The sequence below is a fragment of the Geospiza fortis genome, unplaced genomic scaffold, assembly GCF_000277835.1.
Source record: "Geospiza fortis unplaced genomic scaffold, GeoFor_1.0 scaffold171, whole genome shotgun sequence".
In the NCBI taxonomy this organism is placed as follows: Eukaryota; Metazoa; Chordata; class Aves; order Passeriformes; family Thraupidae; genus Geospiza; species Geospiza fortis.
Genome location: NW_005054313.1, coordinates 2,866,360 through 2,880,557, shown reverse-complemented (window position 1 = coordinate 2,880,557; position 14,198 = coordinate 2,866,360). Strand labels below are relative to the sequence as shown.

General features: G+C 43.3%; 1 protein-coding gene across 1 annotated transcript in view; it reads right to left on the bottom strand.

Annotated features, from left to right (window-relative positions):
• HOMER2 (homer scaffold protein 2) overlaps positions 1–14,198 on the bottom strand; it is an 84,595-nt gene that overhangs the window by 10,726 nt on the left and 59,671 nt on the right. Inside the window, exons 3-7 of the mRNA XM_031055870.1 lie at positions 10,628–10,759; positions 4,350–4,442; positions 3,240–3,266; positions 2,957–3,096; positions 1,294–1,450 (exon numbers count right to left, since the gene is read on the bottom strand). Of these exons, the coding sequence (XP_030911730.1) occupies positions 1,294–1,450; positions 2,957–3,096; positions 3,240–3,266; positions 4,350–4,442; positions 10,628–10,759 (549 nt within the window). The remainder of the gene's footprint in view (positions 1–1,293; positions 1,451–2,956; positions 3,097–3,239; positions 3,267–4,349; positions 4,443–10,627; positions 10,760–14,198) is intronic.

Sequence of the window (14,198 nt, the reverse complement as noted above, 5' to 3'; positions counted from 1 at the left end):
TAATCTCCTCTTTTCTAGTACAGCTACTGGGATGTGGCATGTGTTGATGAGAACAGCTTTTCCCTGCAACAGTACAGAAAGGGAAATAACTACCCTGCAAATGATGATATTTTCCCATAACACACCGTTCCAGTCCCTCACTTCTCCCCTATCCACACCAGACTGGATATAGGAACCCAAATCATGTAACAACTGATACTAATTTGTTAATGTAACATCAGTTAATACAGCTCTGGTTTGATCTCTGCATTTCCACTGAGCACCCATAAAACACCAGTGAATAAACAGTGAGTACTGGCCTCAGAAAAAAGGGTGATATTCTACAAGGACTTTCAGTGCCAACAAACAACCCAAACCCCCTCCAACAGCAAAATACTACTTGCAGCCTACTGACACACAAGAAGAATGAAATTCCTTCCCTCTTCAAAAGCAAACACCAAACAAAAAATATCCTCACCAGACTGATACAATCTGATCTCTATTTCAAACGCCCCAGTGATCCATCTAAGCAGCAGGAAAAGGATCCAGTTTTTCCTAAAGCATTTAGGATGAATAGGGTGAAAATATCTCTGCAAAAGCAATGCTCATGGAAACCAGGATCCCCCATGCCCAGGATCCCCTGTGCCCATAGGGGCTGCTGCAGATAGCACAGCATTATCTGAGATGGCACTAATGACTACTCTAAACCTTCACAGATTTCTGAGTTGTTCTCTGCTGTAGCCATTGCTAACCCTGCATCTTATACAACTCAGAAATGTGCTCAGTAATGAAGGGGAAAGGCTTTTGATGATGCCTGTTGGCAAGTTTCTGCATGGGATGTGCCAGGTGTTAGTGCTGGAGGACCAAGCTCACAGGCCACAGTGCTGAGGACATAACTCACATCCTCACTGCCCTGCACACTGCTGGGATTTGCTTCTAATCCTGACTGGTTCCCAGGCTGGGTTCCTGTGGGTAGCCAGGCCACAACCTCACCTTCTGCTCGTCCATACCTGGCAGTATTTAAGTGAGCTTTGACAGGGATATGCAATAGCAGTCCCACTTTTAGAGCCTTGCTGACACCAAGCCTCCCAAATCCTGACTCAGGGAGCTTCAGGTGATGCAGCAGCTCCTCTGCTCCCTCCTGCCTGCTGTGTGCAGAGGGCAGCAGCTGCCTGAGCTCCCCATCCACCCGCCTCTCACAGGCCAGCTCCATCTGCCAGCACACACAGCGAGAAGCTGCAGAGACCCCAGAGCAGGAGCCCTGGCGGCAGCAGCTGGCTGGAGGGGCAGCTCTCCTGTGGGTTTGTTCTCTACCTTGCCCCTCAGCTGGTCGTTCTCCTCCTTGCAGGCTGAGAACTGCTTCTTCCAGTGCTCGATGCTGGCCGCTGACTCCTGCAGGGCCGTGGACAGCCGCGCGTTGCTCTCCCGCAGCGACTGCAGCTCCGTCTCCCACTTCTTCACGTTGGATGAACTGAGAAAAACAGGACACCATGAGGTGCTTTCACCTTGTGTCCCTGTGAGCTGTTGCTCTTTACCTGCCTGCACACTCCCCCACTGCGGTGTGTTCAGCATTAATTTGTTGCAATAGGAGGAAGAGCACTCAGATGTGTGGAATTGCCTTTAGCCATGACATTCCTAGGGAGAACAAAAGCCTTCATTCGACTGCCTCTGTCAAAACAAAGGGATCCACCAACCCCAGCAGCAGTGCTTGTGTCTGGAGCTAAAGCCCTGCTGTCAGAGCAGGCTGTAGGGTCCAGCTGCCCACCTGCACACAGGGGTCTCACCCTGGCAGGTCCCTGACACCCCCTGAGCTGTGTGGCTGCAGCACCTGGGGCTGGGCACCTGCAGCCCTGCAGCACAGCCACTCTGCACATCCGCAGATGGCACAGCAATTCCAAATGGAAGATTTCAGGGGGTTGACATGATCTATATTTGAATTTATTTTAATGCTGAGTCTTAACTATAAAAGTGTTACATAATGCTGCAGAATTAAACTACTCATTCCCCAAAGCTTTGAGCTGCAGCACAGAGCACAAGATTAGAGGGTGAACGGGAGGAAGGCTTTGAAACTCCCTGTGTGCTACTTGCTGCCTGCCTGTGGAGGTGTCTTCAGCAAGAGGAATGAGCTCACATTACTGTTTGAAGCAGGTTAAGCTACTGAAAAGTCAATAAAGAGAGAAGTAGTACTTCAAACATAATATATGCAACCTTGAATTGCTCACTGGATAATGCTGCTTACAGTGATGCTTTGTTTTTTAAATACTTTTTTAAGAGTAGCTTGATCTTGTTAGATTTTCCTTCCATTCACAGATACACATTCGCATGCAAGAGGCAGACAAGGCAAGATCCCAATAGAGAATTACTCTATATTAATGTCGTAACTTTGCATATTGCAATGCCTGTATTTTCACTACAGCTGCAAATTACTCTTTTCAGCACTTCCAAATTATTTATCAAAGCAAATAGCAAAAAAATGTGATTTCAAGGGGCTCTGTCCACAATTTAGAAATATCCCCTAAGATTTCCAAGCACTCTGATGAAATTATACTTCTCACTTCAACTTTTTATGGTTGAGTTCATTCCCTTTCATAATTTTAAATATCCATATCTATTTTCATCAAAGTAAGTGTAGCAAACTCAAAGATTGGCTTCACATGTTATCAGCAGCAATTGCTCCCCTATGGCTTTAATGTTATTTCTGTAGTTCTAAAACTTCCTGAAAGAAGATGGTTACAATAGTTGGCATCAGCAGAATAAAAAAGGGCTTATTTCTTCACAAACTACATCAGGAATAAATGAAATGGGAAATATTTCTCAACTGGATACCAGGAGATACTTGCTAAAATCTGTTCATTCATCCATTCTGCAGCACCATTTCAAATTAATTACAACCTGAATAATTTCTGTTAATATCATTATCCATCAGATAATTACAGCACACTTTTCCAATGCAATTTAGGTTCTACAGGAACTTCACCTTTGGGCTAGAGCAAATTTTAATTTATCATTCTCAGATTTGAGATGTGCCTCAGCAGGGCCACCGTGCGATGCCTTCTCGTCGTCGGTGCCATTCACACTTGAAGCTCGGGTGGAAGAGGGTGTTTCACGTCCAGACTCCTGCAGCACAACACACAAACCAACACTGGGTGTCTCCTGCATCTCCTGCAAGACCACAACACCAATTTCTTTGTAATCTTGATCCCACACCACTTGGCTGAGACCTCGGCTCTGCTGGCAGAACAGTGGTAACACACACATACCCTTTTCATCTTGGCTGCAAAGCTGGTCTGTTTAAAAAGAATGAAAAAATTACAATGATACACAAATGGAAGTTTCAAGTGTTCAAAACTTTAAAAAAGTTTTTTTCCCCGATAAGGCTTGTGTTCTTCAAAAGTTGTTTGGTATTTTAAGATAATGAAACAATACAACACACAAAATACAACCAACAAACAAAAATAGTACTGTTCCTACAAAGACATACTATTCACACACTGCTTGGTGCTGACCACCAACAGAGAACAAACAAAGTGAACTACAAAGACCATGACAAAAGTCTTTACAAAATGTGTCCAAAGTCAGCCACTCAGATTGATATTTGTGGGCCCCACAAATGGGGGTGGCTGCAACACTAAAACCATCCAGCAGCTTTTCCTGATCATTCATCTGAATTCCTCTCTGATCAAAATCAGTCTAACCTTCCTCCAAACACTAGCCCAGGCCAGGAACACCTGCTGAGCAGGGCTCACTCTCACCTAAGCAATGCACATGAAAATACAGCCAGCCCTGCAGAGAGCCTGGGACAACACTCGGTTTCTCCAGTTTGCAGGAACCGAGACCTCGCTGGGCACTGGTGGCACCAGGATGCTCCCAGCAGAGGGTTCTGTGCAGATTTACAACACAGGCTTCTTCCAACACCCCTAAACCCCCCTGCTCCCACACCACAGCTGCCCAGGGAACACTGGACACAAAGTCAGGCAAAGCAAATGCCACAGCAGTGGGCTGGACAGATGACAAAGAAGGATATTGATGAATCTCATTTACTGTCTGCTGAAGCACTACACTGACTTCCCAGTGACTCAAACAGTGTTTAACAGTACAAATCAAAGGATGTATAGCTTTGCCAGTTATTAAAAAAGTTGTAACAGCTCAAGGACTGCTGAAAAAATTAGATTTAAATGAAAGTCAAGAGCATGGACGGATGAAAAATATTCCTGTGACAATGCTACTGTCCAGCAGCTGACAATTACCTTCAGCAATCTCCATTTTATATACTTTAAGCTGGCTGCCAGAAGCTGGCACAGTCCATTTGAAAATTTAACTTTAAATTATTTATCCTGTATGTGTACAGGTATTAAAGCTAAATTACAAACCTGTGAATGATTGCTTGAGGTTTCAATTTTCTCTTGAGATCTGTCTCTTGCAAGTTTGGCAGCTTCTTTTACTTCTTGGAACTTCTCTGCAAACTACAAAAAGCATGAAAGATATTTATCAACATGATTTATCATCTATTAAACCATTAAGATTGCTATCTTGCTATGGTATAGATGTCCAAAAGTGAACAACTAATTTTATTAATTTAGAATTTTTGGCAAGAAAAAACATTTTAATTCTTTGGAAGGATGGTTCTTCCAAGAGAAGCGTGGGTGTTTGTAAAAGAGGAACATCTCTACAACTCTGGCCAACCACACTAAAAGCCCATGGAGGAAAAGGAACTGTTGGTGTCTCCTGGTTTGATTGGGTTCTGTTTATTTCCTCCCCCTTCTCTGTTTCCCTTGTGTTGACAGTGTATTAAAGACAAAACTATTAGAGACATATGTTTGGATAAAAATAGTATCAATGTTTTCTGTTCCTAAGAGCAAGTGAATTCAATTAAAGAATGCAAATAAGTTCATCTGCAGGAGGTAAGCAAGGGATTATCAAGACACAGGAAAAAGGAGAAGAAGGTAGATCTCAATGTATGATGGAGTTGTACAAAAACACAGCTTTTCTGCTCTAATTTTCTTATTACTTTCAAAAATAAAGGTAGAAGACTTCAGATAAAGGCCTGGATGCTTCCTGTAAGAGGGATATATCCAACTGAGAGAGGTGAGGAAAGGAAAGATAAAGACGGAAGGTAAGAATCCCAACATCTGTGAGTTGCTGTAGGACATCTGCTCCAAAGCCAGCCTGGCATTTTTAAAATACAAGTATTATCACAGCCAGTCAGGGTTGCAGCGCTTCAAACACTTTAAACATTGTTTAAAATTTTAAGAGGATTTCAAAGATGGAAAAAAAGGTATAATACATAATTTGTTTTTAAAATTGTGATGTATCCACTATAAAAATTGGTAACTTTATCTTTCAGCTAACACAGCTTGCCTGTATTTTTAGAAAGTTGAAATGCTAGAAAGGCAAGACATTTTAGAAGTAAAAATATAAACAGATGTATTTATTGCACAGTTTGTGACAAAGGATTGCCAGTATACCCTTGGATAATTCAGAACATTTATGAAAAAAATGTAAATAAAAGCATGAAAAATCCATCCAAATTTACATTTGAAGAATAGAAAGAAACATCATCCACTTAGTAATCTTGCCTTCTAACTTCAGATTTACAGCAGGTATTTAGCATGCTCTCTCAGTAAAATTTGGACTGTAGAGACTGATTAAAGAAGATTAAACAAATCTTCTCCATTTGGTCTAAAAGAAACCTGGATTTACAGGTGTAACACACACAAATGGCAATTGCCAACACCCACACACACACACCATGGTTACACCCAGGGAGGAGCCCATTCTGGCAGGTGAGTGATGCTGTGGGTGCACCCTGTGGTGTGTGGCAGGGCTGGGGGACGAGGATGGAGCTCTGGGATCAGCTCTCCTGCCCCAGAGCTGACATTGCACATGCAAGGAGCGTGCCCTGGGATGGCAGCACTTCCAGCTGATGGCACTGCAGTCACCACACGCACAAATGCCTTGATTGCCTCTCCAGCACTCCACAGATCGTTAGGAACAACCACATTGCATTCGTGCCTTTAGTGATTTAACTCTTAACTTTACACAAAGCATCTCTCCCGCTGTGACAGAGCAGCTATAACCAGCTGATTATTTCTAAAATATTATATCAACAGTAAGTTCTACATTTGTGTTTCTTGTGGATAGTGTAAGGCTGTTTTGAGTCTGTCTTTTATAATAAATCTTTCTCTTTTATGATAAATCTCTTCATCTTATGTATGAAAAATTTATGAGGGTTCTTCATGGACGATACGAAATATGAACAGACAAAAAGAATTGGAAGTGATCTATCAAATTTTATTTTTGCAGCTATCTTCCTAAAGCACACAGGAGACTGCTGTGAAAAATTATGTGAGCTGGGAAGAAAAGGACATTTTCCCACATTTCCATAATAAAAAATTGCATATGATTGAGCAACGCTAATCTTCAATACTAACCCAATAATGACCTCATTGCATAAACGATATCAGTCATGTCTCTAGCTCACCAACATTTGTATTAAACACATTTGCATTTAGAAAGTGATTGCTGCTCTGAGCGGGGCAGTGCCAGCTCCAGCTCTGCAGCACTCCTTGCACAGGAGCAGAGCAGGAGGTTCTGGAGGCACCCCGAGCTCGAGGCTGTCTGGCAGTGTGGCACAGCCAAATCACCAGGAGAAATCAGATTTCTCTCTAGTAACCAGCTGCTTCTGCCCCACACACAAATGACTGACAATTAATTGGTATCACAAAATCATGCTCCACCTCCAAGGTCTAAGTTGACGTTGAGCCATCAAACCATTACAAAAAAAGCATGTGCTTAATGAATGTCAAATTCCTAATAAAAAGTGTGTTCAGTAAATGAAAACTTGGTAAGTGTGGTCTCAAGGGGCAATGAAAATCTAAATACCCAAAACCAACTACAAGAATTCATCATGTTTCTTCTCCTTAGGTCCACGCTTGCCCTCTGGCAAAGTTCCCAAAATCAGCAAAAAAACCCCCACAAAACCTGGAGTAGGAGAGTTGCCAACTGAATCCCACCCCAGTAATCCATCATGGATTATAGGATGTGCCTTCCCACACCCCAGGACTGTGTGACTATGCTGCAACACAGAGAAGATTTGCTGCCACCAACACTTGTGCAGCCTTTTGGCCAGGCAGCTGCAGCCATGAGCACTGCTTGATTAGGAGTCTTGGCCAGTGAAATTTAATGGGGACTCGAGGATGCTACTGTGCATTGCACAAATTATTTAAAGGCTGTTCAAATCCACAGTCAGTTTGTCACCAGGAGAAATATATATATATATATTCAACTAGACCTCCTTAGCATTTTATACATTAAAAAGCATGATTTTGTAGGCATAAATTTTAAGCTCCTGGTCTGGCATTATATTTTATGTCTCCTACTGACAAATTGTGCCAGTATCAGATGAAACAGCTGCTCCCACCCCAAGCAGGCTCATAAATATTTCATCTTCCCCTGGGATTGCAGAAGGCTGGGTGATGTGACAGCCCCGGGGGAGCAGCGCTGTGCCGTGACCCACAGCACACTCCTGCCTTTCCCGTGGCTCTCCTGCGATGAGCACGGGGCACAGGGGCTCTGTTTACCCCAGAAAGGTCCCAGTGATTTGCTCTGTCCCAGCCAGGGCATGTCCAGCTCTGATGCCAGCTGCACCAGTGGCTGTGCTGTGTGCTGGGGCAGCCTCTGCCCCGAGCTCGCTGCCCTGCAATGCAGTGACTGGCACACAAAATGTGCAGAGAAATAAAGTCCAGGGCCTCCCAGGGGCCAGAGGCAGCTGCTTTATGATGTGCAAAGTCTGGCTTTACTGGGTTTCTCACCCGTGTAAATCCTTGTCCCTGTGCCCTTGGATACCTGCAGCTCCTCACACACAGCACGGCTGCCTCAGAGCACCCTGAAGGAGAGCAGAGATCTCTCTCAACCCCTTGGTGTGCAAAATTCAGCCCTTGGTGTGCAAAATTCAGCACTGCCTGCAGCACCAGCCCTGCCTGCTCACCCCACACACGCTGTCACTTTCTGTGACTCCTGCCTCAGCCTGGCTGAAGCAAGGTTTGAATGATGCCTTGAGACCCCTCTGAGGCACAGGGTGGGGAAAGGAGGGTCAGCAACTCCTGCACAAGGGGAACAGGACCCTGAGCAGGACATCAGCCCTAAGCCCTGGGATTCTCCCAATCAATGTGAATGGTAATTAGGTTACTGGGTCACAGAATGCAGTTTTCATTAATGGCTCATGTTTAATTTGAACTGCTTTTCCCTACAGGTATGGATTAATGCTTTAAGTATCTCAAGAGAAGCAAAGCATTAGAATGAGGCAATATCTTTTATTAGGCCAAGCAATGTACTTAAAAATGCAGGCATTTTTAGGCATGCTAACCTCTTCTCCTGCCTCATTATTTTCCGCTGCTTTCGACGGACATTTTTCAGCTTTATTTGTTTATATTTATTTTAAGCCAGGGCTATTGATCTCTGGTTTAGGGAGGTTTTAGTGTGCCCTTCCAATTCCTGACTAAGCACTTCAATTATTTCCTGTAAAATAGGCAAGCTTTAATTTATATCTTTTATAAGAGTATAATGATATTAATATAAAATGAAACTTGATTTTACTATTCCCAGTACACTTATACAGCTGTAATCTCACTCTCAACTCTGATCTTTCTTACTAATGGCTCAATAATTAAACTGAGAAGCACAGACAATAAAGAAGTATCTTTGTCCCATTGCTTTACATGGTGATAATAAAACAGGTTTTCCTATATTTTTCAGCTAGATAACTGTCAGAGTTTTGGGTTTTTTTCTTTTTTAAAAAATCATCTCAAGCTATTTTTAGGAGTACCCCCTTAAGCTCCCTCTCCATATTCTCTTTCTGCTGATTTGGAAAGCCTTTCATGCAAGTAGAAGGTTGCATTTTGGGCAGTGGGCTCTTCAGCAGATCATGCAGCACAAGCAAATGTACCAAGTGACCTGGGAAGAAACACAGCTGGGGCTGGTGCCCCTGTGCCCACGTGAACAACCCAGGTTATTCACACTGGCTCTAGACTGGCCACGTGAACACTGACGAGCTGATACCACCAATGCATTTCTTCTGAGTGTGTTTGACAAGGTCTGCAGAACATGGTAAAATTTCTCTGATTAGGGTGCAAGGTCCTCCAAATGTACCTGCTGCCTTACTACAGTGAACCCAGTGCCTTATTTCATTATTTACCTCTCTTCTCCTGAGCCAGACCCAGCAGCACCTGCCCCATGTGGCACATGGTGCATGTTCAGCCCCAGTCTGCCACTGAGGCACTCGCGTCATGTTACAGAGGTGTAACTGCAGTAATCCAGGATTAAAAACTACTATCCAAAGGTGCTAATTCTCCCATTCAGTGTTCAAAGGTTGTACTATATCATGTTTATCTGTTACTCCAAAAAATTATTCCCCTAGGTCCATTTTAATCCTCCTCTATTCCCACATATCTTATTAGCTACTGTGAACACCTCTTTGCCCCAGGAATGAAGAAAATGCATGGGTGAAATGAGCAGTCCTGTACATCTGAGTAAGCATCATAAAACATATCCATCTCCAACAACTCAGTTTCAAACCAGCTTTGCACATCATGCCTTTATCATCCCCGAAGAACAGATTCATGCCATGGCAGTTTTATGGGCACCCCAAGTCCAAAAATAATTTGACATATGAAAATTAAAATAACTTTAGGAAACACTTGCAAAAATGCAATTCTCTAGAAATTGCAAAAACTTATTAAGATAGCCTTACTAAAATAAATTCCTATAACAACTCCCTTGATAGGGAAGTCCTTCTAGTGCAGTGCTCTGCCTTTGCTGCTTCAGACACCACAAAAAACACCTTCTTCTCCTTATCCTTTTCTTATTAAAGCACAGGAGAGGACAGCAACCTGAGAGGCTGTGGCATGCCCAAGGACACCCTGCCGAGGTCACTTCTGAAGCCCAGAGCCAAGCAGCCAATGCCTCAGGAGTCAAGTATGTGTGAGATAAGTGGGGCTTTTTACCACATGAACAAACAATCATCTCAGCTGCTTGATAAGCACTTGTCAAGACCACTACTCCAGTGACAGAGGAGTATTTTCAGGTGCTGCTTATTCAGAACAAGAGGCTGCTCTAGCCTTTCCAAGCCTGCTAATGCACCCAGCCCCTAGTCCAGGGAAGTGTTTCATTAATACCAAACTCAGGATGAGGGGCTAATGCAGAGGCAGTTTTGTCAGCAAGCCTGATATCAGCCCTCCCTGGCTACTCATGCCCTGCAGCAGCACTCACTGCCACCCACAGGCAGAGGTAATCCCAGAGATGGTCATTCTGGTAATCCCAGGGATGGTCATTCTGGTAATCCCAGGGATGGTCATTCTGGAATTCCAGGGATAGTAATTCTTGAATTCCAGAGATGGTAATTCTGGTAATTCCAGAGATGGTAATTCTGGTAATTGTAGGGATGATAATTCTGGTAATTCCAGAGATGAGCAACCTGCAGTGCTGAGCAGGACCTGCAGTAACACACAGGTTGGAGATGTGCCAGGCTGCCTTACCAAGAAGCAAGAGAGCCTTTGCAGCCCTGCAGTGAGCCCTGTTACCTCTGGAGATGTGCCAGGCTGCATTTCCAAGGTGCAAACAGCCTTTGCAGCCCTGCAGTGAGCCCTGTTACCTTGGTCAGCTGCTGCTCGGAGGGGAAGCCCAGCCCGAACACGGTGTTGGCTCTGCTGTCAGCCCACTGCCCAAACTTCTGTGATGTTTTGGTGAAGGTCATGTTGGGGGTGATGGTGCTGTTTATGATCACCTGGTCACAGACAGAGCAAAAAAAAAAAAAAAAAGAATTAAAACGTGCAAGTCACATCGGAAATGCATATCCTAGCAACAGTATCATGCAAAGCAATTAGCAGTCTAAATTGGGAAATTGCTGTGTTCAGAAGATTTTTTTTTCCAAAATAAAACAGTTGTTTTCTTGTCTTCATTCTTGCAGGAGTTCAGATGCTTTGTCTTGTTTTTCAAAGTACCATCACTGCCCTGCAGTTAAACGTGGCTGCAGGAACATCACTGAACTCAAAGCAGGGTCAGGAGGCACAGAACTACCCTGCCAGAAATGCAATGCAAAATCCTTTTCTTTGCATCAGGAAGCCACTGCCCCAAGAGTTGCCTGCTTGAGGCCTCCAAGCAGGGCACCCCCAGTAACACCTGAACTCAGACCTGAAGGGCAGAGAGATATTTCTGCATTTTCCCATCTGGCCTCAGGCCTCCACAAGCAGGACGACATATCAGAAGTTTCAAACCAAAGACATATCAGAAGTTGCAAACAAAGCCAAACGATAAAAAACAAGACAAGGAGAAGCTGATAGCTTAACAGGGAGTTTAACTTGGGAGGGTGGTGAAGCACATCACCAGCAATGCATATGCAGCATCAAATCCGGGCCTTAGAACAAATGTTTTGCCTCTTTACACATGTTAACTAATATCTGCTTCATCACCAGCAACCCTGAAAGCTACAGTGGCTCTTGCAATTAAAGAAATAGCCAACAAGAGGAAGGCTGGTGGATGAAGCCTCTGAGGAACTTAGTGGAACAAATATAAAATGTAATCTTGCTAAGAGGAATTTGTCAGTTCATTATCAAAAATCTTAACTTTACTTTCCAGATACATCATTATATTAGTCTGGCGACTTCTTCCCCTGGAAATTAATTCATGTACAATGTTCTTTCTGCTAGCAGAACAAGAGCTTTCTTTAGTAATGCCTACCATCATTTCCAAAATGCAAATTATGCAGTAATTAAGCCCAATCTGTGGGACAGTTTAATTAACATGATCAGGAAGTATCCTGGCAACATCATTTACTGTGTATTCCAAGCAGTTTTTTCCTAAGCTATCATTTACATTTAGCAAAAAGTGTGAATTTTTTGAAAATAAATTTACCAGAGGAAGATCCTTACTTGCTTCCATCCCCTCCCTGACTTCAGACCACTGTGCTGACACTTTCATTTGCTTTCTTAAAAATTGCTCAACTTATTCCCCTCCTTTTGCATCATCACTTTCAAACAAACCCATGATTTTCTGCCATTCGCCACCACTGGAAGTTTCCCCAGAAGGATCAAGACAGAGGAGAGCCAGGTGAGTGCACCCCTGAAAATGTCCTTTGCAGGGGAGAAAACAGAGCAAGAGAGGGGCAGAGGTGACCAGGGGGCTGGAACTGGGTGATCTTGGAGGTCCCTTCTGACCCAAACCCCTCTGTGAACAGTTTTCCTCTCCTTGAGTGGCTGGTGCACAGGAGCAAAGCTGCCCAGGTGTGTCCTCCTCCAGCTAAGTTGTGCCATAGGAACAGCAAACATAAAATCTAAATGTCATTTCAGTAATGTAAATGAAAAGAAAATCAGAGATTTTATGTAGAGGTTTGACAGTGCAAAGGGACTGTGATAATACAAAGATTTCATGGTACAAAGAACAGGAGGAAAAGCTACCACCAGCCCCAAAATTCAGGGTGCTTTCCAGAAGCTTTAAAGAAAGTATGTGTATATATACATATAGCACATACTTTAAAGAAAGCATGTGCTATATGTGTATTTCTGCTTAAAAAAAATCTTACATCAGACAGATGAACCACTTGCAAATGTCTAGCTTCTCAAGGTACAGAATTTATTTTAAAAACTAAAAATTTCCCAGAAATTTCAAGTCATAGAAAGTATTATTTCAGTCCTGCTGTGCTTATCAACTTTGACATCTGGGGGAAAAAATAATAAAGTGACCAGTTTGACTGAAAGGCAAAAGTTTCACTCACTGACAGCTGACCCTGAGTAGAATTAAATTCCTCCATGCCTCCTACAATAATCACTGAGAAAGTACAAACATATTAAAAAAACACACTAAAGTTATCTTTTACAACACAGTTCAGTATTATGAGACATGATAAAAGCAATAATGAAGGCTAAAAACTTTAAACCAAGGAGCACCTTATTGAGCAATGACATGCACTACATTAGCTGAGCACCTTAGAAATTAATTTTTTTCTATGGCCAGTGGAGAGTCCAAGGAAAGGTTGTAGTGAGCACACACCTCTGAGAAACTGACAGTTCATCTGTTAAATTTATAATAGGCTGCTGTTAGTGAAACTGCCTGGAAGCTGTCTCTCCCTTTCCCCTTAAATCCTCCTCTGCCAGTCAGGCACTCCAGAAATGCTGCATTCCTACAGAGAAGTGAAAACCTAAGTAGAAGCTTAGGAGACTAAATCAGAGCTCATGTTTCTGTGAGTTCAGAGGAGAAAGGAGAGAAGTAAAAGGGCACTGTGTTGCTGCAGGCAGGATGAGCCACCAGGCTCTTTTCCATCCCTACCTGCAATCCAGCATGATAATTCTATAAGAAAAGGCCACTCATCAATTCAAATGAGCCCTTATGGAATACTTTCCATTTGGTCCTCATTTGTATAATACACACACAATGAAATTCCAGCTGCAGCATAAAATGGAATAAACTTGTGGACTTTCATCCAGGATAATGGATTCAGAAGACAAACTACTCTCTAATCAGATGCAATCAATCCCTGAAGTGGTTAAAGAGTTCTCCCTAAAGACAAAGGCAAAGAGAAGTATAATATAATAAGCACCTTACAGAATAATAAACCCATTCATCATACTCACTTGTCTACATGTGGTTAAAATAAAATCTGCCTTTGCACTCACCTACATGCAAATGTATCAGATGGCAAACATTCCTGATACACCTGCATGAGCCAAGCAAAATCTCACACTAATTTCACTTCCTCTGGGAGAAAATCAAACCTGAGATGTAAATTTTTATCTAAAGATGACACAGAAGTATGTTCACAGCACAAGGCAGTGCTACCTCACCCAGAAATGACTCCAGACATTTAGGAACACACTGGGTGCATTCATCAGATAAAAGTGAATGCAAATAGGCTGGTGTAGAGCAGAACACTCATGGGCTGAAACACACCCATCCTGCTGCCTTCCCATGGAGAGAAAGTGCCAAATAAATCAAGAAGGAAGAGGTCACAAGACGACCTGAGTGCGTAGAAGGAGAAAAACGTGCTGGCAGCTCCTGCTGCTCATGATGCACGAGCAGAGCCCACAAATGCAGCTGCTGCTTCTTTTAGGGGACACTTGAAGTATCTGGAGGGCTCCACTCCTGCACACCATGCACCACAGCAGTGCACTGAGGGGAAAAGCCCAAGTGGCTCCTGGAAATGCAGTCCCCAGGCTGCTGCCCCGTGCACA